General features: G+C 40.2%; 2 protein-coding genes across 3 annotated transcripts in view; both read left to right on the top strand.

The window, feature by feature from the left end:
* Window positions 1–9,212, top strand: part of LOC137257594 (uncharacterized) — a 32,545-nt gene extending 23,333 nt beyond the window's left edge. For both annotated transcript variants that reach the window (XM_067794911.1, XM_067794910.1), the window contains exon 4: window positions 6,732–9,212. The gene's annotated coding sequence lies outside the window, so the exon portion shown is untranslated. The remainder of the gene's footprint in view (window positions 1–6,731) is intronic.
* Window positions 9,213–19,016: 9,804 nt separating this feature from the next.
* LOC137257561 (transmembrane prolyl 4-hydroxylase-like) lies at window positions 19,017–25,500 on the top strand. Its single transcript, XM_067794887.1, has 8 exons — window positions 19,017–19,199; window positions 20,891–20,972; window positions 21,867–22,050; window positions 23,154–23,211; window positions 23,459–23,595; window positions 24,130–24,220; window positions 24,706–24,810; window positions 25,351–25,500. The coding sequence occupies exons 1-8, from the start codon at window positions 19,017–19,019 to the stop codon at window positions 25,498–25,500; spliced, it is 990 nt and encodes a 329-aa protein (XP_067650988.1).
* Window positions 25,501–27,787: the final 2,287 nt, after the last annotated feature.

The following is a 27,787-nucleotide window of genomic DNA, read 5'->3' as shown; positions in this document are numbered from 1 at the left end:
AAAAGCTGTGAACTTCAAAGACTAGATTAATCTGTTAGTCTGCCAAACGATAGTATAGCTGATATACAGCTGGAAGTGGTCTTAAACTCTCTTCTTAACATTTGATTAATAATAACACCTCACAGGGAAAAGATGACAATTTGGTAATGAATCAAAAAAAATTCTCTTCACCAATGGATACACATTGTCAGTGTTACATTTGTCTCATTTGAAGTCTTCATGACTAAATGATTGACATGCTTTCAAATATTAGTTGAATTCCTTCATAATTTTAACATTTGTCTGTTAGGAATTGATGTCTCCCATGCAAGTTCTTCTGTTGACTCTAAAAGACAATACACCAACAATGCAAGTTGAAATTTGAAGATTTTCAAAAGTCAAATCAAAGACACATTTTTAGTAGTTGTTTTGGGGCACTTGATTAGCAGAAAATGTTTCCACATACTTCACAACCTTTTGTTGTCTAGATCCATACTGGTTTTCACCATGCAGGCCATTACCACTCTGGCCATCACCAGTATGACATGTTGCGACATGACAAATGGTTAAAAGCATCATTATACCAACCTCACCCTCTCATTGAAACTATGGAAGACGTTACCTTATGGTTCCCAACAAATGATGGGTGGTTGCATAGGCTAGTGGTTAAAGCATTTGCTCATCACACTGAAGGCCCATGTTTGATCCCTCACATGGGTACAATGTGTGAGCCCATTTCTGGCGTACCCATGTAGTGATATTGCTAAAATGGTGTAAAACTAAACTCACTCACACATTCATGCACTCACTCATTCACTACCCAACAAACGATATTGGTCTCATATCAAAACTCAGTTTGTCTCAAACTGTGGATAATGTTGAAAGACCCAAGAGACATAAATGGTTGAGTGGAGTAGGTAACAAACCATACATGGTACATAACACTTATGTTTAGAAATGAATTAAACATTTACTCATAAGATTTTGTTTTTGAAACCGGTCAGTAACAAATCCAGTTAGGTTATCCATGATTGGTATGATTTCTGTCACTTTTGTCATTTCAAGAATCTTACACGTTTAACGATAGGGCAAACCTTGTATATTTTTATCATAATTTCACTACAGCTCATTTTCACAGAACTATTTTGCCAACAGTTACAGATAAACTTTTTCAGGTTTAGGGATGAAAAACCTGTCCTAGGTTCAACAGAAGTGACAATAACAATGCATTTTCAGCATTTGTGAGTTTCTAGTTTGTCTCTGTGTGTCATCACACATTGTAACATGGCAGGTTACTTTACCAATGAACTCGCAATTCTGACCTGTGAAGATCAGGGTTACAACTGGGTCTTCAACAACCCATACTCGCAAAGGGCTACTAGCAGAATCTGGTAGTCATGCCATTGATCCTAATTGCATTGATCAATGCTCATGCTGTTGATCACAGGATTGTCTCGTCAAGACTTGATTATTTTCAGACAGATATAGCAGGCTTTTTGCCGAGTACATATTAAACAGGAAACAAACGAACAGACACTCACTGTTGTGCATCAACACATCTGAAGCAACATGGGGCGGTGGGGTAGCCTATTGGGTGAAATGTTCACTTGTCATGCTGAAGACCTGAGTTCCATGTCCTACATGTACAGGGTACAGTGTGAAGACCATTTCTGGTGTTCTCACTGTGCTAAAAGTGACGTAAAACTAAAATTCTTGTAAATTGTTCACAAATCAGCAAAGTCAGTTTGTACAATGCCAAGTTCCTAGTGTCCATCAGGTATGTACAAATATGGTAACCTCATACAGAACCCTTGTGTACCCTAGGTTTGTGTAGTGTTCAGTTGCACACTTTTTAACTGATATTTTTACCTGGTAGGTAGGTCAGATATTAAGCAGGATGTTGGTTTGTCATATTGTAATATATTTAGGGGATAACATAAGTGCGACATTAAATTATACTGCCATGTGTAAGTATTCCAAATAACGTTAATCAGTGGGTAGATATATGGCCAATAAAATAAAATTTGGAATATAGACTTATTTTACATACTATAAATATACAAAAACTCAGTTGTCACTTATAAAGATCCTCAAAAGCATACACGATCCCTAACGGTTTTTTTTTTTTTCAGAATCTTTATTACATCTGCTATCATTGGCATTTGGACAATTAGTATATATTTATTCTGCCTTTGAAGTAGAATGAGTATCATTTCATCACAGAGTATTAGACAGAATGGGACAAATTGTATTTGATTTTACTTATTTTTTTTTTCTCCATCATTGTTGTAGCCTCTTTTTCCTGCAGAACTAATTTGTAGTCAGATGTTTGATGCTTATTACCTTGGCACAATAACAAATATTTTATCTTTAATCTTAATTTGAACATTATCACTTGACCTTGAACATTATCATGTGAAATAAAATATGGTGAACTTAGGTTTTATGGACGTATGTTATTATGCTAAAACCAAAATTTTGGATGAAGAAATTCCGCTGAAAAATTTGTGTTCTTTGTAACTGGCACAGCACATGCCCTCGTCAGGTCATAGTCGGAGGCATCACAACTTTTGTACAAACCATATATAGAAACTGTTAAACTATATTTCATTTATTTGACTATATAGTCCATCAGGTGACTAATGTGTGAAGCCTGTCAAGACTTGATTACATCCAAACATGATGTCTTACTCTTGACACAAAATTACGGGCCTGTTCGTGGTTAAAGTGTTTGCTTGACACATCGAAGATCTGGGTTCGATTTCCCGTGGGGGTACAATGTGTGAAGCCTATTTCTGATGTCCCCCAACCTGGCTAGAATGTTACTAAGACTTACATTAAAACCATACTCACCCACTCACTGACACAAAATGGCAATATTAATTTCATTCTGTAAAATTGCAAAATGGGGAAGTTATGAGTTAGTGAAAAAGCATAAATATTAAAAAACAAGCATGTGTATTAACACTTACGTACAACCCCCCCCACCCCCCCATAAGATTATATCAGAAATAAGGTTTCTATCAACTGAAGAAATATATTCTTTGCTAAACATGCTTAGAGGTAATTAACAAAAGAAACCTCACATAACACTGCCATACTAAGTTTCAAACACACTGCTTCAGTCTCAAAGAATATTTGAAGACTTGCCGGTAAACTTGTATTGATTCTTAAATATAACAAAAGATGTAAATGTTGAGTAATACCGTGCTTGTTGTGGAACATTGGTATGAAGATGTGGTGGTTTTATTGTGTGTCATTATACCTGACGTTATGCAGTGTTTTACATGCTATCAACTGATGCATAAACAAAGCATTAATATTGTTTAAACTATGAACATTATTAAGATATACTTGTAAATCAGAAATACTTTGCAAAACGTGGAAGACTTACCCAGGAGCTTATGGGCAAATATGAACTGACATGCATGCACAACAGTCACTACTTGGTACAGACACAAAACACAGAACTCAACACTTACCAGGTGAATGTTACATGATTTAAGCATTATTTAAGCCTGTTTAGCTTACCCATATTTCCTCAGTTACACTGGAGAAAAGGACAGTACTTAGATGCAGACTTAAGTTCTTCATCCAGGGTCCACTTGTATAAAGTGTTCTTATTGCTGTAACTCTATGGTGTGTGAGTGAATATCATAGCACTGAAATTACTCATGCAAGTGGGTCCAGAATATGAAGGGGAATTGCATTAATTTGTGATTCTTGAATAATCAAACATTTTTACTTACCATTTCTACATTATTCCCTTTCTTGGGTTTTACTGTCTGACCTTTCCGGGCTTAGAGCTGATCTGCAGTAGCCCATGCTTGTCGTAAGAGGCGACTGATAGGATCAGGTGGTAAGACTTGCTGACATGGTTGACACATGTATCCTATCTCAATTTGGATAGATCAGTGATTATACTGTTGAACACTGGATTGTCTGTTCCAGCCTTTATTATTTACAGACCAACGCTATATAGCTGGAATATTGCTAAATGCTTTGTAATTGTAAAACTAAACTAACTCGCTTTTAACTGTCTGACGATTTATTTATTGTCAACAGCAACCAATATCTTTTCTGAACAATGTCTTGCGTATCAGATGATAATGAGATGAGGATCCAAGCCAGCATAGGGCTTCCAAATCCTTTGCTTGTCTTCCATATGTTCAAAAGGAGGCCAGCAGCTCATACTCCACACCTTGGAATTTGGATTAATGCACACTGGTTTGCCTGCTCAGACATTACACATGCCTCACATGTGACAGATGAGTTTTAATTACAACATGTCATATTTTGGATTTAATTACCTTGAAACTGGACTCCAGCTGACAAACGATACGTTGTTTAATTAATTCTATAAATATATTTATAACAGAAACAACAATCTGATGCATGCTTGCACCTGCCCATGTCTGAAGCTTTTACTTTTCAGCTGACTTATTCAGTGACAGACATTTTGCTTGTTTTTTGAAGAACTGTGGGATCGTCTTTACAGGTCAGGGTGACACATGGTCTTTCATGCCAGAACCCTCTGCAGAGATGCATTTCTCAGACATGCCACCAACAGCGTGATTCTTGATATATCTGCAGCAGACCCTCATTGTATGCGTGCATCTTCAAATGAAGTGATAACGGCGTATGATGTACATCACTCCTATGGCCCACATGCCTTAATACAGCTGATGTACTGAAGTGGCCTAAAATATGGCCCTCATTCACATTATACAAAACCCTTATATCACTCATAAGTAACTGTTGAAGTGATGAGAGGTATTACAGATGGAGGATTGTCAGTGTAGAATAAAGACTGTATGTAGTAATGTAGAAAAGGACTTTAAATAAGAAAAGATTGTGGGATTTTTCTTGTAATATGAGGATGGAAAGATAGGGATGTATTGTTCTTTATACTGCTAACCCATGATGAGGTATAGTAAAGTATGATTTACATTGAAAACATTATGACTAAACTAATGCAGATATAGTCAACATAACACCAACAATGCCAATTATTGTTGTGGTGTCAAAAACCTTGTCTGTGCTTGGTCTGTTATGGTATTAGCATTATGTCAGCAATCTTGCAGAGCACACAAAATCATACGCTAAATGCCTGTTTAAGACATCCCAAGCTATATAATAAATACAGATAACACAAGCATTCACTGTCTCCTCTGATAAGCACTTCTATATGTTACATTTAAATTACATTTTAACATCTTAATTAGAATTTTTTAACTTATGAAGTCATAATTATTTCAACTTTTATGTACTGATGTTTTTCTTTACTCTTTCACATTACCTGACTCTTTCTTATTACTCTAGGTTTGGTGTAGTAGGCTAGAGCTTAGGTAGTTTGCTCATCACACTGAAAACCCGGGTTTGATTCTCAGTGTACTGTGTGAAGCCTATGCCTGGTGTTTGCCACTTTGATACTTCTGGAATATTGCTAAAACTAAAAGCAGTGTAAAAATGCGACTCACACTCATATTACTCTGAATTATTGTTGTCTCCGTTAATTAGTACTACTTACTCAATTAAGTTTTGTTGGGAAGTATGATGTTTTTGGTGTGTTATTGCTAGCCCAAACACAATGTCAGAGATTGAACTAACTCACTCTCTCTCTCTCTCTCTCTCTCTCTCTCTCTCTCTCTCTCTCTCTCTCTCTCTCTCTCTCTCTCTCTCTCTCTCTCTCTCTCTCTCTCTCTCACTCTCACACACACACACATTATGGTTGCACATTAAGTAGTGATGACTCTTAAGGGGAAACAACTATAGCAGTTACGATAGTCCATTGCAGTAGTGTTTTTTTCTCCTTGAATTGTCGCATTTGCCAATTTTATGTATTGTTTACATGAAATGAAAACAAGTTGAAGTAGTTTCAGTCTCTGACAAAAAATCTTAAAGCCCAGACCTAGTGAACAGTTAAAACATACAACTCTATGAAGGTGTTAGTCTGCACTCAAACAGTACAAAAATGCAGTTAAACATAAATATTTCACAGAAGTAAAATCAGTTACTAAACTATAGCCACACATACCATTGATGATTTTGAAGGGTTTTCACCCATTGATTAATTGCTGTTGCAGACTCAGCAATTGCAATCCATCAGTAGTAATGCATCCTTACTCTCTAAAAAATTGAAAACAGTCAGAGCATCTGGAACCAAAATGGCTGTTCTATGTCAAATCAGTTATGTGGCATAACACCTTTAAACGTGCCAGCAGTTCCTCCTACTCGCTCCACATGTCGACCTAACTTGGGATTGGCAGAAGGACCTTTTGACTTGTGCTACATGAATGTTTACTTCTTTCAACCATTGGTGCCCTCAGCACTATGGCTGTCTAACTTAAAAACGATTGACTACTCATATGTCCAAAGGTGAATGACCTGACTTTGGACGGCAATATTGATGAGAGTGAATAGCTTGTTGTCTTTGTGATCTTTTGCTCTCTACCATTGTGCTGGAATATCCTGATTGTGCGTGTGCGTGTGCGTGTGCGTGTGCGTGTGCATGCGTGTTTGTTTTGATGACCGTTTCTGGTCTGGTTTACCAGTAGAACACTTTATTAGCTGCAAAAATGCTGACTGAAGATTTCTAAACCCATTCTCACACAGATCGCATGTTCACTCGGTCTGTTGAAACCTAATGGTTTCAGGAATTGATAGGGCTACACATAGTGAACAATTATTTTAGGGGATATCATACTCTAACATTGTCCTTGAATTTTGTCTTCCATTTGTCTTGTTTACAGATAAGGTATTGAAACCTCTCGAAGATCTATAAACAGCTATTAAGACATTGAATGTCATTCGTATAGACTTTAGGACATTGTCCTTGACACCCAGTTCGCGTTGTTGCAGTTGTGGTTGGAGGTATATTGAAACCAGCCATTCACACACAGTCGGCAAAGAAAATTTTCAAGAAGTGCTACTATGAAGAGAGAAAATGACCCTTTACAGAATCGCCATGAAAGTTCATCTGAGGATGCACATCATCACCATCTGCATCAGCATTCAGGACACAGCATCAGACAACTGGCCATTTCATGGCAGTTCCAGTCGCCAAGATGGCGAATGGAGTTTGAGAAGAAACAATCATTACATCACTGCTGACAATAATCAATACACGCCAGTAAGATATATCTCAAACCAATACCTTTTGTTTCTCTGTATTATATCAAAACAAAATAACACATTTCTTTCAATTCGATTGTGGCCATTCAAGGTTAAGGACCACTGTCTTGATGTTGCTCAACAATTAAGTGTCAGGATGCTGAATTAAGAATTGCAGCAATCAAGTGACAGGAGACTGTATTGAGAAATGTTAAAATTTTAAGCCTTGTTAAATGTTCATTGACCTGTTAAATATTTCTTTGTTTTAAGTCTCATGTTTTTATATAATGATTGGGTTTATTCGATTTTATAGCTGGTTTGTAAATATGTAAAGTTGAAAGTACTGTGCGCAGACAAGGGTCAATGCTGGGATTTAGGCAGCTTCTTCACAGTTACAGCTGCAACCAATGTGTTTTCGTTCATTCACATGTCACCATTTCGTCATCGGGACATACGCTCATTATAACTTTAACAGAAAGGTACATGCAACATGCGTTTAGCATTTCTAGTCCATGAAACTCACACCACTCAAGGCAACCGTCATCTTCGGGGCGTCTTCGCTAAACGATGTAAGGTTCGGCAAATCTGAATGGTGAATTTGACTTAAAATAAAGGAACGGCGGCAGGTTTCTAATGTCCTTTCGTCGGAATTTTAATTTCATTAACATGTGAAAATATATTTAAAGATACCAACTTTGCTTATTTGGAAATGTTAATGATACAAGTACTGATTCATTGTTACTTTTAAAGCCTTCAAGTACTACCGAGAACGTCACTCGCATACCTGCTATGCAAAGTTGTATCTTTGGCAAATGGGATTGGATGAAATCGCTGGAGACCGTTAATAAGGATTTGAAACATCTCCCCGAACCTCCCTCTGTCTCATGGTATATATGACCTTCAGGACAGGTTCAAGTACACCGCTATATAGCTGGAACATTGCTGAGGGCGGCGTAAAACTAAACCCGTTCACTCCTCAGAGTACACTGAACGTAATGTTTTGTTTCGTACTCAATAGACGCATTACAATTATTTTAAGAGTGTTAAAATATAGCAGTGTGTTTTATGGTATATTGCAGATTCGCAATCCCTGAACGTATTGTTCGTCATGGAGAGAAGTAGATACGTTAATACCAGACCGACATATTATCAATGCAAATGAAACGTCATTGATGTATTTTCTAAATTATTAATAACGTTACCTGGTACGATTCAGTTAATTAACCTTCATTCGTTCCAGAAGAAACAAGTGTATAATATCAGTTTTTTTAGCTACCCTAACTATCACAGACCTCGTGATATGGCTGATTTGTAGGTTAATCACTGTAATAACACCTGTTACTCAACCCACACACACCTGAAACCCAACATTAAACACATTTGTCGTGTAAACAGGTAGATAATGTCTCATGACGTTATGCGTGCATGTCCTAAATATAGACACATATGCCATGTCTGCCCATTCATTGGACAAAAGAGACGTTACGTATATGGTCGAACAATTTCTTTATTATAATATAAGCGATTTTTTGGTAAAGGTTTAACGCCATTATCAGACAAGCGATGTATAAGGTATGGCTAAGAGGCCTCTGTCGAGATATGAGAAAATGTTTTATGGTTGATTTTATTCGTTTTAGTGGAAAACTGTAAATACACTCTCATTTGTATACTTTGTATGTGCCTCCCAACCACACTCGATACATCACTGCCTTGCTAACGGTGCTAGAACCTACACCGAAACGTGATGAAGAAATATTAATTGTAATGAAGAAATTATTCATCCGTATATCAGATCCTCGTTGGTACTGCAACATAACATGCTTCCCCAAGAGGTTCTTCATTGGACGTCAACAGAAGTCTTGCATCGCTCACGAGCAGGATATATTGTCGTCTGCTGGTCCCGTGTTGATATATTCCTTCAACATTGTCATCGCTTGCTTTGTACATACATTTCGTATTGACAACATTTTGAGCTTCACGGGATGTTTTGTAGTGTTGGTACAGTGACCGATATATCATTTCATAATTTGTACAGGATTTAGTTTAATTAAAATTGTGTCCACAAAGGTATACAGAAAAGACCTTGACAGCTTTCTGATTAAAATTGTCCAGAATCATTACAGACGTGTTGATTTTGCTCATATCGCAGGTAAGTATATGGAAAATGGCCATACTGCATATTGAACGATCAACTGAAAACTCGACTCTCTCTTAAATTAAGATTTCATAAACGTAAGGATTATGTTTTTACTGTGTGTAGTAGACATTTTATGTCCATGAAATTCCTTCGTCACATTTACGGAACGTTTGAAGGAAAATGTATTGCTTGTACGGGAAGGCTAGTCTCTCTCTTCCAAAGCGTGATTCGCTCAGCTCAAAGTTATCCATTGAAAGGAAATTTCGTCGAAAAAACTTCACACAGATCACAAGTATTCAGAACAAGAACTGCATACTATTTTAATACAAACGGGTGTTTCTGATAACACGCATTTCCGGAAGGTGGGATCCCAGCACTGTTCTCTTGTCACCAAAGGCCTTTTCAGGACCGGTGGGTGGCAGGCCATTTAGTGGAAGGCAGGGCCTCTTAGACAGACCGCATGTGATAGTCATCATTACTTCAATCCCTGGTTTGACAGCGTGAAGTGGAACAATGTGAGTGGATCTTGTTCGACCTAAACAAGGACGACCTAAAGGCATCTCAATGTTGACACCGGTGACTCAAGCGGAGGACAATGAACCATGACGTGACGGTTGTTGAGAGATGGTTTACTCCCATAAGGACTAGATCCCAAAATATCTGCGGGGATTAATTAAGAACCAATTACCCGAGTAGAGACACTTCCATGGCATGTAAAATCACAATTGTAGAGCAGCTTAATGTAACTGATCAGGACCCCGAGAGAGAGAGCGTGGCGCTAAAATCATCGCTTTGAGGTGGGGGGAGGGGAGGGGGCCCGTATCTCATGCTGGTGTACCAGAAAGGAAAGTAGTCACAAGGGTGTGTTGTAGTTAGTGAATGTTTTTGTATTCATATGATAGAAAACCAAAACAAACAGAAAAAAACCCAAACAAACCAAACTAAAACAAACAAGCCTAGCTTCCTATATTGGAGTTGAAGGTTTGTTGGAGTAAAGGTGAAATATACACATCCAAATATGTTTGGCAAAAAATGTTTGGCACAAACCAATGCGTGCTGAATCCCGACGTCTTGCCGAATAGTTACCGATGACAGAACGTTTGAAAAAAGAAACTTTGAACAAAGATGTAACGCTTGCAGTCACGTCTGTGGTGAATCACTAAGATGCAACCTACATGAAATACACGTGCATCATGAAATTGCGTGCACCGAAGTCACCGGGAAATGTAGGCTTTAAAACGCCACGCCAATGATACACCCACATGCATTGTTTTAAACTGAAGACGAAAAGAGAATGAAAAGACTGACAAAAGCTGAACGACATAACGCCATCGGTCGTTTTCTCGGACAGGCATGGCAGCATGAGGTAGCAAAGGCACTTCGGCGTGTCCAGACAGACCATCTCAAACGTATCGACCCGATGCAGTAATACTGAGAGTATGAATGACAGAGGTCAGGTCAGGTCGACCCAGAGTTACCACCGCTGCCCAAGATCGCTACATCCGATTGAGACATCTCCGTCCAAACACCACGGCTGTATCATCCACAACAATCCAAATCCCCTGACTACGCCGAATCTCCGGCCGCAATTGGCTATGAGAAGTCCATACTTTTTTGCAGAAGACCAGTTCAACGTAATCAACGTCAACGGTTGATATTTGGGGCATTACAATGCTCGAACTCTCGTTGCACATGTTGGTCAGGATTTCCTCCAGCAAAACAATGTTCAGATGTATCTTGGTCTTCTCCCTCACACAGTTTGTCCCTCCTTGACCATCTATGAGAGACTCTTGATCAACGCTTCCGCCATCGTCAAAAGCCACCTCGGTCACGACAAGAACGTCATACATCACTTCAGTAAGAGTATCAAAACATGCCTCATGACAGCATTCGGCATCTCCCTTTCTCTATGGGCCACTGGTGCCAAACTGTAATCGATTATTTTGGTAGTCAAACCAGACACTGACATTTTACTCTCACCAAGTGCCTTTAATATCAATGAGTGGTTCTAACAAACACTTCAAACATATGTTCATACGTCTCAGTGTCAAGCTTGCGATTCTACACAATTTGGTCCCTCGTTCGACCGAATAGTTTTTTTTCTGAAAATTTCAACGTTTGTATGGTAGGCTTGTGGAACTTTTTTTTTATCGTTCCGTCCCCTATCTCTGATTTGTGTCTCGATCTTTCAAAAGATTGTTGAAAGAAATGGAAACTAATCATTTCCGAATGAAACACAGATCCAGAAACACTATTGGTGTTACTTAGTAACTGAATAATCCAACATACATACTTAAACACGTACACACATAAACGCATACACACCATTGCAAATGACCATCGAACTGTTGGTCTGTGTGGGCAGTGGAAATTGGGATCAGCTGCTCAATGTTGAAAGACCCTTTCTGGTGTTCTTCCAGCGATTCGAGTTATTATACATATCATCAGTACTTGTCAAAGTTGTTACGAGAGGATTTTTTTTCCCACTTGTATAATCATTGATTAGGTGATAGTTACTATGGGTCACATTTCGTACCATATATGTTCGATGGCAACAATGTTTTAGCGGCACGCTCCAGACTTGCCTCACTTGAGCGGTTGTTTATCTAGTTGACTTCCGGCTATCCAGGAAGTTCTAAGTGAATGGCGGTACAGTCATGATTTGCTCGAATGTTCCCGACACTGCCTCAGTGTATATAACGGCTGGTTGTTGTGTTGACGGACTCACAGACTTAGATTCAACAACATCATCTACATTCAAGACTGACACACTGTGTCTGACTGCTCACTATGGAAACAGCTTCGGGGCAGTTAACATATCTGATCTCACTGTGAAATGCCAAGATTCTGGTGACTTAATATACACATGAGCATTAATTAAGCACCACCCATTTTCATGCTTTGAAATTGTGTTTAACGCAGCACACTGGTCATTCACGATGTCGAAACCAAACATGGTTACAATTTCGTCAACTGAACCATCTAAAGTGTCAACCCATCAACTACCAACACTGCTGCTACTTTCGGCTGTAATTTATTGACGGTCATATGGGGGCACTAAAAACGTTATCAATAATCATGTCCAAAACTATGGTCACACACATAATATCTGTGGTCCAACGTACACAAAAATCTCCAAACGCGTTCACTGTTCAATCCAAAGCCAACAGTAATGGTGACATCAGTATTTGGTGTATCCTCCCCTCGCACCGATAACTGCTGCAACCCTCCTCCTCATGCTGGAAATCAAACGCCGAATGCGCACCACTGGAATCCTCTGCCATTCCTCATGAAGAGCCTGGGCTAACTCCTGTAGATTTTGAACAAATGGATCCCTTATTTGAACTTGACGCCTCAGATGGTCCCATAAATGCTCATTTGAGTTGAGATCAGGGCTTCTCGCAGGCTAAGGTAATCTATCAACCGTGTTGTTATGCAAGTATGAGATAACAGCCATGGAACGATGGAGCCTAGCATTATCGTTCATAAATACTGGCCGACTGGCGAGGGGATGGTTATCAAAATGCGGGACAACAGCAGCTTCCAGTACTTCCCGTTGTTATCTCTGACCATTGAGTGTCCCTTGAATGGTGATAAGATTCAGCTTACAATCATAGGAGATACACCCCCACACCATGACAGAGTCACCGCCAAAGGGTTCAGCTGCATGGATCACCATGAGATAGACACCTCATTTTGTTGTTACTTCCGTTTGTACGGCCTGAGACCCTCAGCATTCGAAATTACGTGCGTTTCACATATTTCAATAGTAGTGCTAGAGAATATAGCTCACATTTCACTCTGACACAGCTTCCAAATATACCCAAACACCAGTGCCATTCAACACACTGACTACTGTCATCCGAAATGCTTTCAAATGACAAACGCACGTGCACTACAAGCATTGAGGGCTACTTATATAATGATACGCTGGCGAATGTCACAAAGCACAAAATGCCACCGCGACAGCATTTAACGCTAGCTCAAAGATGGCCATACATAGGCATTTTGCAATCCGATGAAACCCAGAATGGAATAACGTGGTATTTCAGGAGAGATACAGTCTTAATATTATCATGGAGCATGATTTATTCGGTGGAAGTAGCGTTGTGGTCTGGGGAGGTGCTTCTTACAGTAGGAGGACGGATCTTCCTCTTGTTCGAGGAAAGCGGACGGGCCAGCGTTACGTCAACAAAATCTTGCTCCCCAGTGCTGCTCCTATAACTTTATATTTCACGGTGATAACGCAAGACCTCATCGAGTTCTCGTTGCAGTTTTAATTTGTCAGACAAGGTATAGTGACACGTCTATGGCCTGCAAAATCTCTAGACCTGTCGCCTTTTGAACATTTGTGGGATGTGTTGAATTGGAGAGTTCATGCAGGACCCCAGGACCAGGCACGCGATGCATCTCTTCAGGATGAATGGCAGCAGAATCCAAGGGCAATCTCCCGCAACCTCTAGTATGCCCGCCAGGTGTCGCTGCATACGGTGGTCACATTCGATATTCACTTAAATCCTACACATGTTGGGAAGTGACGGGCATATAAAGTCTGGTTCATGGACAGGTTATTTTTTGCTCTTCTTGCATCTTCATGAGTTCAGAAGGCTGGCAGATACATAATATAAATGACAAAAATGTTTTCATAATCATACCTTCTCTGCTAAAAGCACGGTCCATTGTTCGATTTCGACATCATCATAAGAATTTATCCTAATTACCCGAGACATACGAGATGTCGTGGATGTCGTTTTCTGATTGGCTGAGCGTTTTTCTATTACTTTCAATGTAGTATTTTCACTTACAAGCGAGGTACATTTCAATGTACCCCGCTGCCAATGGCAACTCATTCGGTACTTCGTGGTAGTACTTCTTTACCTCAAATAACATCGAATCACGCATGATGAACGGAAATTACCTGATTTGCGAACGCAAATCTATCGAAGGGAGATTACTCTAAATCTGTCTTTCTTGTGTCATCTGCAAAATCTAGCAATGGCTACAAAAAGATTTGCCTGACATTCCGATACATACATTTTGACAAAACGTTCACATGTATTTCCTGAAAATATAAAGAAGGGGAATTACACCGCGACGACTTTACTAAGACAATACGTGCGGGGAAAAACAGGAAGATGTAAGATTCGAATTTTGTGATTCACACATGTTGCTGAAATGTACGATCCGATACCCATGCTTCAAACAGTTCAAAATAAACATTGAGGTGTTTGTTAAGAAAACACGTTGTTCTCTGGTCCCGCGAGGAGCATGGGTTGATGTAGCCTCGTGACTAGTGAACAACGTATATTGTTTATGAATTACAATCAATTCAGAGTCGTCGGGAAAAGGCTATCGTGCAACACAAAATAACCAGTTGCACCGGACATGAAACATGTCACTGATGCGGCAAATTTGGGAAAAATACCTTTACATGGTTAAAACACAATGAGAATCTAAGAAAACACACTTGAGGTCGAGTTTTTAATGTGAAGACATGTCACTTCCTCGATCGAACTGTCTGTTAAAAAGTCTGTAATAATCACTAAAGCTCTAGAGACATGGTGTTCACATTTGTTATTCTTTATACCTATGGTTGGTTCGTTAGTTGGCTTATTGTTAAACCCCGCACTCGGCTATATTACAGTTATAAGGCGGCAGTTTGTAAGTAATCAGGTCAGACAGTCCAGTGATCAACATCATGAGCTTCGATCTGCACGATGAGAATGCGGCGACATGTGTCAACCAAGTCAACTTATGAAGCGTAGTGTTTTCTTGGATTAGCTAGATAAACAATTGGCGTTTGCTCAAGAAGTATAGCTGTAGTTTCTGGTATATCGATGATTTGATATGGTAGTCAATATTATTTTAAGTGACAATCACCTTCCGTTGTACACACAAGGGTGACAAATATAAGAAATCAGCGAAACTGAATATGTGATACTGAAATCTATGCATTAAGAGACAGTGTGACGAAGATGGGCAGCTTCACCGTCCATTTATGCCCAGCAATATTCCAGCTGTTTCATTTTATGTGCCTACACTTCACGACTTCTGAAGAGTAATCCAACTTGTATTGCTTTTGGTGGTTCCAAAAACAAAACGAAAATATATTATCATAATTGATTCTTAAACACATACTCTGTTATTCTATCGTATGATGACACTTGATAGTCTGGTCCAGACTGATATGACAACATCATACAGCTGCAATACTGCTGGAACAAATATCCGCTCATGAAGTGGTCACAAATGTACGATCGACTTGTTTAGGCATAGATGTCATATGAATGTGGAAACGGTCTTGTAGCTTCTCAGTACGTAATGATCACATGAAACGAGCGAAAGTGTCCTAAATACCTCTATCACCTCCTGTGATATTGTAGAAGCCTACTCTTGCTTAAACTTATTTATCATACACTAAATGCCAAAAGAAAATGTCCCATTGTGAAAAAGTAACCAGATAGATTGAATGAAAATTCATTTGTGTTGGGAGGATGGGTGTATACCACAGTATACAGGATTGCATTCGCAATGATTTGGTTTCTCAATAAGAATTTGTGCATTTGGTTATGGAAACGCAGGCATTCTGTGGTAAGTGCACACACTTCTGACTGTTAGCAACCTTTGATTTGACCCACATCTTGGATGCATTTTGGGTGCACAGGAAACGTTCGGTTTCGCTTGTTCAATCAAAAACATTATTTTAAAATATTAATGGGACACTTACTGTTGGCATTTAGTTATAATGATGCGGGAAGGGACGATTCTTGATAGCTTCATATACAGCTGTGACAGCAACAGAAGGCGAGAGGGTCACACATGACAACAGTATTAGAATAAATAAAGAATCTTGCCTTCATGCTACCGGTGCTTGACGCCTATGTGTTTACAGGTAACACCTGGTGTATTGTCATACCAAAATGGTATTTCAGTTCAGTGTTACTTTTCTTCATAATTTCTGTCTTCTGCATTTAAACTGAAATTTCCGTTGACATTGGCAAAATCTAAGCAAATGACTTTTGACAGCTAAGATAAGGTAAATAAACCCTGTGTATTGGCGCTGGTGTATACATATGATGTATTCATCATAGTATTTATTTTTGGAGTTAACAGGCAATTCTCAAGCAAGAATACCATTTGGATCGTCGTCCTCCAGTTGAAATGATGCAAACAATTAATATGTCATGCCACTGAGCTGTTGTTATTTTAGTTTTCAGTTGCAGATGCAGGATGATACTTTAACTCAAGGCCATGGCTTATTAAATTAAATATCTTAAAGAGATACATTGCAGTAGATATGCTGGTCAACAGTGATAGGTAACGACAGTCTTGAGCCCCTTCGGAAATATGCTACTTCCAATTGTCTGACTTAACACACTGAACTGCAACACTATTTGACGTGCACACCACACCTGTCTCAAAATGGCCATCTACGCGGGCTATGTGCACAAGAAATGCCGACCTTAGCAGACTGTTGGTCGTTAATCTGCCTTTAAAAGCAGACAGGACAACGAACCAAATGCAGAGCCGGCAGACTGCGAGAAGACCGCGGACAGACCAGCAGAAGGCCAAGGACAAGGAGGGACGAACACTGAAATCAGCGACACAACCGCCATGCATCTGCTGCCGAAGTGTCAGCCTGGCTTTGCCGCCCTTCCAATGATGGTAACTGGGTAAACTATTCGCCCTGCTTAGCATACTGCGAGAATAAAACACAACATATCCATTCTTTGTCTGCCACTACAACTCGTCTTGTTTGGAGAGTGGGAGAGATGTTCACATCTGACTCATTCACAAAGTTCACTGTTCCACAATTACACTGAACCCATGTTCCTTGCGACGTCACTTTTTATTGAGAGACATTCTTTGACGTGAAGCTTGTAGGATCTCTCACATTTGATAACATGTAACTAAGACGTCACTATCGAATAATATGTTTATTCCATTTCAGTCACCCTCCAACATGACGGTGTACTTTCTTTGGTCCGTCAGTACAGTACTCCACACGTTTAACATGAAGAACAGGTTGTGCATAACTACCTCAGAGACACAAATCTAAACTGGACAAACAGTAATTGTTATAAGTACATAAAGTGACGTAAACATACATACATACATCACTGTATAATAGTTTAATCGTTTCTGGCTTAATATATGATGTGGCAACATTTTATGTATTTATTTTTATGCAGAGTCATCTAGAAAAACAACAACATTGGGTATTCTCAAGTCTGGGTAATCTTCAAGCTGGGGATTACATTATGGTAGAGTGACACATGTATTGCGAGTTACATACTATGATCATTACTCACTATACTTTTCTGTGTAGGCTATTTCAAAAATAAACTGTAAGTGCCGGGGACGGAGAGTATTTCAGACTCAAAGGTGCCTGGCGTCCCAATTTCATTCATTGACGGTACCAGCTGCTGGTGAAAATGAAAAGGTGGTTCTGCGGTACCGGCATCCTCCCGCAGGGATGTGTAGTGAGGCAATAACCACTATATCTCCCCTCTTGGTAGATAACCATTACTTGTGATGGCATCTTCCACTATGTGATTTATCTGTGTAAAAACCGGTATAACATGCACATGCTCACTGATACTTACATACCTCCGTCGGGCATCAGACTGATAGATTGTTTACAAAATGACTATTCACTTCTATTTTGACATTTCCCCCTGAAACGGCTGGTAAAGTTTTAGTCAAAGAAACACATCAATGTGTATATTATCCCGCAAACACGGGATCTCGTGGTTTTCAGTTACTGCTTTAAACGCTTATCTGTTGGTCTACATGACAAGGCCCACCAGTCCGGGTTTGATTTCATATAGATATACCAGTAAATGATCTCCGTGGTTTCGAAGCATTACTTTGTGTATGTACCAGTCAGGGAGAGTTCTACAAAGGGTACGTATTCAATTTACTTATTTCCAATGTGATAATGCAGTTTACACAACAATTTGAGTAAACTCACGTTCATGTAACATGTACCAACCAAGTCATATTTATGCTCTTTCTCTGTGACGGCACAAGCGAGATTGTGGTTTTCTTCTTTGTTGTTGAAACCGCACTTATCAATATTTCCAGCTATATGACGGCGGTATGTAAATACTCGAGTCTGTAACTAATAATCCATTGATTGACATCATGAGCATCAGTTTAGGTAAATGGGGTACACTGACAAGTATCAACCAAGTCAGAGACCTTGAACCCCATGAACGCAAGATCCTAATGTTCTCTTTCAAAACAACTATAGTTTACTGATAACCTTATCCTTTCACGGAGTTCCCGTTTTAGCACTCGAAGACAGAATTGGAGTGTGTACGGTGGAGTGTACAGTGTACAGGCGTACAAGGACTGAAATGGATGTATCCATAATCTGGCAGCATGGTAGTCAGCGACATAAGCGAGACAGGAAACGTAAAAGCCCATTAAACAGAAAACACGAAACGTCGATCTATACACAGACTAAGAATGAATCAGTCGCTTTATATATTTATATGGAGACTCACAGACACAAATACACGCACACACATGCATAAACCTATGTCTATATGGACACACGCGCACGCGCACACACACACACACGTACATTCGTATACAAGCACCCTATATATAAACATATCTGGCATGTTACAGACGTAAATGCACTGATTCGATCAGCTTTTGCCGATTTCTTTACAGGCCTCATCTATTCTTTTCTCGTGAGTTATCAACTTCTAGATTTTTTACATGTTTTCGTTTACTGTCATTTAAAGGAGGTTTACTTTCTGCTACATTACCCGCCATGACGAAAGTGATGCTGCTGGTGGTGTCAGTTTTGACAATGAAGACACTTTGTCAAACCAACAGAGGCTACTGTCTCCATAGCGGGTTGGAACTACCCGACATGGGCTTCATGAACACCAGTGCCAAGTGCGCCATTTTGAAACCAAGGGATTACATTCTCCCGCGGATTGATCCTGGACAGGTAAACCACTTTTATGCAGTAGGGAGCAATCACCGAAATGTATCCCTTCTTTCTCCTCACAGTTTTCACTGTCGATGCAACGCATTGCGGATTAGTTTGCCCCAATTAACCTTTGTTGTTTCAGTGAACTCGTTACTATAGACGATCTTTATTCGTGCAGCAGTTTTTTTCTTGGGTTGTTCTCGTATTTGGACAACTTCGCCCGAACGCACCCGTCTCCATAGGCAGTGTGGTTGGGCACGTGCAGTAACTCAGGATCTATTGCTGTCTGTTTAAGTCTGTCAAGTAAGCGTACATAATATACACGTACATAATATACACACAGTGGTATGTTGACGTGTCATTCACTTTAATAACATTTGTTAATACTTTGTGCCCCGAAATTTCAGATTTATGAAACGAGTGGATACCATTCACGAGTTTCATAAATATGGTATCATAATAAAAGGGGATATGAATAAGAGACCAAATGACTTCAACCAACGCTTGTTTTTTTTGGCACACGCACACGAACACACCCACACCCAGACAGACACACACCCAGACAGACAGACAGACAGACACACACACACACACACACACACACACAGACACACACACACACACACACAGACACACACACACACACACACACACACACACACAGACACACACACACACACACACAGAGACACACACACACACACACACACACACACACATATATATTTGCTATTACACGCAACCGTGGAGAGAACAGTTTGATATCGCAACTTCGAGGTGTGTTGTGAATGACAGCCGACATTTTCTTTTGATCAAGTTACTTCTGTCATGTGACCGACGGGAAACCGTTCCAGCAGCACGCGATTTTATTCATGTTCGCACTTGTACACTGACGTACGGTTACTCGGCCGGTTGTTTGTCACTGGTTTCAGCGCCGTGTCTTCATTCAGTATGGTTTGGTTAGGAGGCATTGGGGTTGAGGGTGGATTTGAGTTTATCAACAAACATTCACACAGTTAACCCACCTGGAGAATCGAACCCGGTCCTTCGAGGTGATTATCGAGCGCTTCAGTCACCAAGTTACCCCACTACTGTCACTTACGTATGAATTACGAGCGAGCATGTTATTTAAGAATTGAATATCAGTTTCTGTGTTTGCACTGAAAAATGAACGACGTCAAATCCTTGTTCATACTCTTTTATGATGGCTTTCTGATAAATGGATATTGTTTGCTTATGCTTGGGGCGGTACATTGTAATTGGATTTGAATGTTTTTACAAAAGAAGACAATATGACAGTAATACCTGGGACGAAAAACTCATACAATTGTATTATTCGAGTTTCGATGACAGTTTATGTAGCATTTCCACCACGTCTGTTGTTTTGATGGTCAAGCTGAAGTAGTGCGGCAGTGTTGTATACCTGCGCAGGAAAGCGGCCATGAATTCAGGCGCATTTTCAGTCCAAACTGGCAGTGTCTAGTATTATGCATTATCCAATCAAATTCGAGTACTTCATGTACAGATAGTGGCGATACCAGGTCTAAAGGTGAGCTTTCTCGGTCTTAGCCGTAGCAGTTGTCAGCGAACACCTTCAGACTTCAGCCATCTGACAGAATGTTTATAGACGGACTGGGTTTATGATAAGTGTTAACACAGACACGCCACCGACTTGTGTTGCACAGATTATATGCATCTCATCGTTGCAGGTTGGTGACGTCACAAAACTGAATCTGACTTCCGGTCAGTCACATCAGAGAATCACTGTAGCCAGAAACCCGCCTTTGTTTGGTAAGTATGAATGACGGAAATACTTTCTTTTCATGATCGTTTTCAAGCTATGAATGCCCTTCGTGTTTTTCGTGTTGTACTTGTGCAAGCCGCCTGGAGGGACGCTGGATCTTGGGGAGGGGGATAACTCATTTCTACAGTATCTCCCAGTGTATACCTGCTGTGTAAGTAATTACATCACTGCATTACAAGAGTACCAATTATATCTTCAGCTAATTCATTACACCTGCACTGAGTCATGTTCCGCCATATTGATTATCCTTTCACCATACCAATCACTTCTTATGACGTCAGACGTGCCCCACCCAGTGTGGAATGTATTAGGGTGATTTATAATTAGTGAGTTAATACTGATGCCACTGTAGCATTGTTTCAGTGACTTTATAGAATTAGAGAACTCAAATCTGATTTTTTGTTCTGACAGTCTGCTTTGACATCAGCCAGTCAATCTTTTGTTCCGTGGTAAAAGAGAAAGAAGAGTGAGTGAGTGAGTTTAGTTTTACTCCGCACTCAATAATATTCCAGCTATATGGCGACGGTTTATAAATAATAGAGCCTGGACCAGACAATCCAGTGGCAAACAGCATCAGCATCGATCTACACATTCATGATGCGATCTTTGCAACTGGGAACCGATGACATGTGTCAACCAAACCAGAGAGCACGACCACCCGATCCTGTTATGACATCGCCTCTTACGACAAGCACGGGTTACTGAAGATATATTCAAACCGGGACCTTCACTGGTCGGCGGAAGAGGAACTCACTGATTGTGTGTCCAGCTGACGTGGCTGTTACATTCAGTCATCAGTTTTGCTGTACCAGATGCTACTATAGGCAGAAATGCATAATTTAGTAGTAGTTGTAATTCGCTTATTTACTCTGTATGTTAAGTGATCCCCGACTTCCTGACGCAAGATGAAACGGACAAATTGATAAGTCTTGCCACGGCCAACGGCCTGATCGTTGCCATGACAGTTGGGGAAAATGGCAGCGTTACACATCAGAAAGGCCGGCAGTCCCACACCACGTTCCTCCGACATGACCTGGACAGTGTGTTACTCGACATTCGACGAAGGTATCAGTCTGTTGTCTTGATTTACCGACAGAATGTATTTGTTTTAAATGATTGAGTCTGGACCAGAAACACAAATCATTGTGAGTTTGAATCACGTTCACCTCGAGGCATATCTGATAACAAAAGGGGCAGTGGGGTAGTCTAGCGATTAAAGCTTTCGCTCGTAACGCCGAAGAGCTTGGTTGGATTCCGCACATGGATGGAACATCTGAAGTCAACTTCTGGTGTCCCCCGCCTTAGTATTGCAGGAATATTTGTAAAAGTGGCGTAAAACTACACTCACTCTGATGAAAATATGTGTCTTTGGTTCTATTTTCAAGTCAAAACATTGATTACAGAACAGTCTCGTTTCTTCTAATCCCTTCAAACACGTGTTCTGTCGTCCAGCGAGCTCAGACAAACCAAAACCTGGAAATCGTGGAAATCTCAAATCTCTAGAAAACTTTCGGGGTCGGGTAAGGAATTTGTACTATACCAATCTCACCGTGCGTTACGGAATTGCATTTAATAGGTGCAAAAAGCACATAGCAGGTGTAACCAGTGTGAATCATTTTACGACCTCATCAAACTGGGTCAGACTGTGATTTCTCAGTTAAGGTATGCCTAAACCTCGACATAAAATATAGAAATACGGTGTTATTAAAGTTTGAAATTAGAATTCATTTGCAAATATCATTTTCGTATGAAACAAGAAATTGGAATTCAGTGTAACCAGAGTTGTGTGTGGTGACTATTTTAACTTTAACACGAGAAAGTTCGGATCGGTTGAAAAGTAGGTCATGGTCTGAATATGATAATGAAACTCATGTTTCGGTATAACCTCGCAACTCCATTTTGTAACCATGCTCAGTTTGAACACCCAGGTGCAGTGTTTGTCTATAACCCCCATGAAAAGCTGCAGGCCCTAAGAACCCTGAAACGTAAAAAGTTGTGGATCCTGATCAGAATGAGTAGGCCCCCATATTTCAATATGGAAATAATACTCTTCGTATTAGCAAATGGTATTATATCCAGTTTGGTATTATAACCAAGGTATTATTTAGGCAGGAAACATGGCACTATGCCTAGGATCATTATGCACTGTGTTCCCACTTTCCTTGCAGAGTATCGGTACTAACAGACATGCCAATGGACATTCTGGAGGAAAGCGAATGGTATCAGGTTGGTAACATAATATGACAATTGGTGTTTGACATGTCCATGGGTTGTTATCGTAAAAAAATCAAAGGTTAATGTCTGTACGTGTTAGTGTGCGTATGAGGGTAAGTCGGTATTTACTTGTTGGCGGGATTTGAGTAAGATGTAATGAAAACGTCCTCCTTAGCTAACTGAAAGTAGTATGTGGAAATGTACTGCACTCTCCTGCCTTATGCATGCTGTGTTGAATAACACTGCACCATTGTTTCAGTTTGGTAGGTACGGCGTTGGTGACCACTACCACTCCCACTACGACAGCTCATTGTCGACGCGGGAAACACTGATGAATAAACCATGCTGCCATCAGTCATATCCCCCGCACACCAAAACCTCTTGTGTATTGTGCAGGTAATTGTATCGTGCTTCTTGCCATAATGTGTATAACTGAGTGAGTGCGTGAGTGGGAGGATGAGTGAGTGAGTGAGTGGGAGGATGAGTGAGTGAGTGGGTAAGTGATCAGTGAGTTTATTCTCTTTCCACTTCGCGACAGCGTTAGACTCATCTGAGTCTCCTCATACACTTAAACGTGAATCAGGTTGATTTACAGATGGTAATCACCCTCGCCTGTCCAGTGTTGGGTTAACAGCAATCTGAGCTAATACGAGTGTGATGTATTAGATATCATTAATGATATTACATGTATACTACAAACATACAGTACGGAGACACCCTAAATTTGATAGTCAAACATAAATGTAAGCATGGTGAGGTCATTTATACACTAAGGTAAATGCAACTTTTACTGTGCTTAATGGGCCTTTTAATCGACATCGACGTGAAACGTTGGGTAGTTAGTAACAGGAGGTAAAAACGCTCTATAGCACACAGTGTCTGAAAGCCTGCCTTTTGCACATGACCATTCACGCCACACCTTCTCCACAGGTATATAACAGTGATGGTGTATCTGAATGATGTCGAGGAGGGAGGGGAGACAGCGTTTCCCTTAGCCGACGGTCCAGACACAACACCCAAGGTGAGACTTTGTTTCCCGAACTTCAGACCAACCAATACATAATTCAAAATTCAGCATCGATAATTGAAAGGAGACAACGGTTCCTGCATTGAGGCCAATTACCAGTCGGAGATAAAGCTTTGTAAATAGCGTTATTGACAAGCTGGATAAATCCATGTAGCTCGATTTTTCATTCGGGAAACTGCTTCCGGAAGTGACGTCACTATCCGCCTACACGGTATCGTACAAAGCAGCACAGACCGCCTTTTAGCTCAGAGTGTGTTGTGATGGGGCGGAGACGATTTAGATTGTGCTGACGAAGTTTGTTAAGCTGAATTTTGGATAGGTTTACTTATACAGATACCACTAAACTTATTTTCTGTGGATGATCGGAAGGAAGCTTAAGGGTAGGGTTAGGGTTCTGTTTAGAGTGCTATATACAACCGGAAGTAGCTAAAACAATGGTACCGGCATAAGGAAAGTGCTCCTATCTTATTCTACTACAGGAAGAACATATTAACTTGAGTCAGTATTGCCAACGGTCGGCGATATTGGTGCAGCCTCAGAAGGGGAAGGCAGTCATATGGTACAACAACATCCGGGACCCTGAGGTAAGGAACAACGTCGTCGTTTGAGGAATTATGGGCAAATGTTCCCATGTTCAGAACTTGTATTTTGGTGTCGAGGAAGGGACACTACACCGAATATGTTGACATTTATGACATAATGTGTCGTTTATCAACATTTCTGAATAGAATATATCAATATACATATGATCAAAACAGTCCAAATGGTGGCGGTGGGGTAGCCTAGTGGTTAAAGCGTCCGCTCGTCACGCCGAAGACCCGGGTTCGATTTATCATCTGGGTACAAAGTCTAAAGCCCATTCATATTAAAACCGGTGTAAAATCATACTCACACACTCCGTCGAAATGTTGTTTTTTTGTGTGTCTACACACCAGACATTGTTTTGGCCAAAGATATGCCAGAAAGGTAAGGCATTTTATGGATCTGTGCATACCGTTGTCAAGCGGTATAGATTTTTACACCATGGTCCTGCTTGTCTACATTGTGTACAGTTATTTGAGAAGGACGTGACATCTAGTAAATGTGTGTGTTTCTTGTGTACAGCATCGTGGTTCCTGTTTCAGACCGGATGGGTCGGCACCGCTGACCCGTATTCTCTACATGGAGGATGTAATGTCGTCAAAGGAGAAAAATGGATATTAAATTTTTGGGTCAGTGCCCCACAGCACAATAGAAAGTTCGGCAACAGCATCTACACAGAAAGATGGGTATGATGCTAGTGACCGCAAGATGGACGCCTTCGTGTAACAAATTACAAAGAAACAGAAGAAAACAGTATTTTGTAATAAAATCGCTTTATAGGTGGGCATAGTTCTTTTGAGAATTCTGGACATTTTTTTTAGAAAAGCGAGTTATACAAATTGAATATATTACATGAGTGAGGTAATGCTGTTTTGTTTCAAACCCCCGGTATCATGCATATACATGCAGTAGGTTCAGCAATCCTTTCATGTATTTATCACTGCTCGTTTTCCTTCACATGGATCTCATTACTTCACACTGTCTTATCGGATAATGGCGGGCAGGAATAACCTGACGTTGACACTGTGTAAGGTAAAAAAACCCAATATATCTGTAAGCAATGCTCTAAGGCGGTCAAGGTAGATTGTTAAATGATAAAATCTGGAGTACTTATTTAGTGTTTGATAGCAAAGTTACATGATAATTTACCCTGACAGAATAGGGCACCTGCTATCTCGGGCGAAAATAGGCGACTTTATAGGGATCGAACTGACAGTACCGTTACTACTGAAACCAACATCTGTTGAGACGTCAATCATGTCAGCCTACCACGAGGTACACCACTATCAATGTGAAGGACCACCCGATTGTTTCACACTACTATAGGCAATCCGTCATGCCATTACAGTTTGACCATATCGACACAAAAGAATTGGGCGCTCCTTATTTGTTTCAGTTCTTTCTTTTTGTGTTTGGTGCATGGTGGTGTCCTGAAAATAATCTTTGCTGTACCAAACCATCCAGTGATCAACAGTATGAGCATGGATCTGTTCAATTGCCACCCAAGTCAGCGAGCCTGACCCATCGATCCCGTAACCTGTGGACTACCCTGGTTCCTCTCTGTCAACATCATTGCCACATCGTGATCCGAATCAATCAATTCTGAAAAGTGTCAGTTTACTTTGGAGGTAATTTAGTCTTGATAAGTTTCCAAATTACTGAAGAATATATTGGTTTGCAGCAGTGTCATTGCTATGTCGGGGGTTAGCAACAACCATCACGTTTTCATTTCGTAATATAATATTTTCTCTCATTATCCCCCGTCGCGCGTTTTGCGGGGGATATAGTATTAGACTCCGTCCGGGCCTTCGTACGAATTGGAATATCATAAGACAATTCACAATATTTTTTAATATTTGGTACCTTGGTTCATCATAGTGAAAGCCAGGTCTCAGTCAGGTTTGGTGACCTTTTCCTTCATTTAAGGTCACAAGGGAACATTAACCTTTTCCGTTGCCAGCGAGTTATCTCAAGAATTATTCCTAGAATGTTCTTCATATTCGTTATTTTAGTGAAGGTGCAGGGTCCAGTAAATTTTGGTGACCTTCAGTTAATTTTCAAGTTCATGGCGACACTTTGAAGATTTCAGCATGTTAAGCTGCATGTTAAGCCTGTCAGCGCCATATCTCAAGAACCATTCACTGGATTTTCTTATTCATCACCAAGCTTCATCTTGGGAAGGCGCATTTAACTTCATCGTAAACAACATACTCCATTTCTATTACTTTAAAGGTTAATTTGATATTTTGCGACGGGGAATTTTGTCACCTTTGGGACAATGCTTGTTTTAGGCCATTTACCTGTGTGTTCATTTCTCCGTAAAGCCGGTGTCATTTTGAGGATGTAGTTTATGAATTTTAAAGATATCGAGTAGTTGTTATTACTTTTCCAGCTCTAAACAAAAATGTTTCAAAACAGCATGTTCACTTGTACTAAATCGTCAAGTGTGAAGTGTTCCTACTAGTGTCACGTTTCAATTTGTAACCGCATACTTTCCCTTCTACCGGGCAGTTTAGAAACGTTTCTTCACACGCCAACCTTCTTTTTATCATTCAGCCAAAGCTGCACTTTTTGGGTAGCCCAGCTAGTAACTAGTAATCTCATTCATGATTTATATACAAAACTATCTAACTCTTTACATCACAGTTTTCATGTAGTAAAATTTCATGTAGTACTTTTAAAGTAGTCGCGGTTATGCGGGCAACATGGACGACAGGAAAACTAGCCCCTAAGATTATATGCATCAACTTTTCCACCGAGTTGCTCGTTGATTCTAGCAGCTCCACGGGATCAGAAAATATGACAGTGTCAGGGTCGTTTTCATAGACCCAACTCTAGCTCCTTGGCTGATTTCCACAATTAAAGACGAAAACCTTACCTTAGGTGTAAGCTTGGTAGGACTTGCTCAGGTTTTGAAAATGCGCCCTTATTGATCTTAGTTTTAATAAATCGCAGGTTACGCTTTAACACCACTGGAAC

This window comes from Haliotis asinina, chromosome 12 (assembly GCF_037392515.1).
Source record: "Haliotis asinina isolate JCU_RB_2024 chromosome 12, JCU_Hal_asi_v2, whole genome shotgun sequence".
NCBI lineage: Eukaryota > Metazoa > Mollusca > Gastropoda > Lepetellida > Haliotidae > Haliotis > Haliotis asinina.
This window is presented reverse-complemented; position numbering and strand designations above follow the sequence as displayed.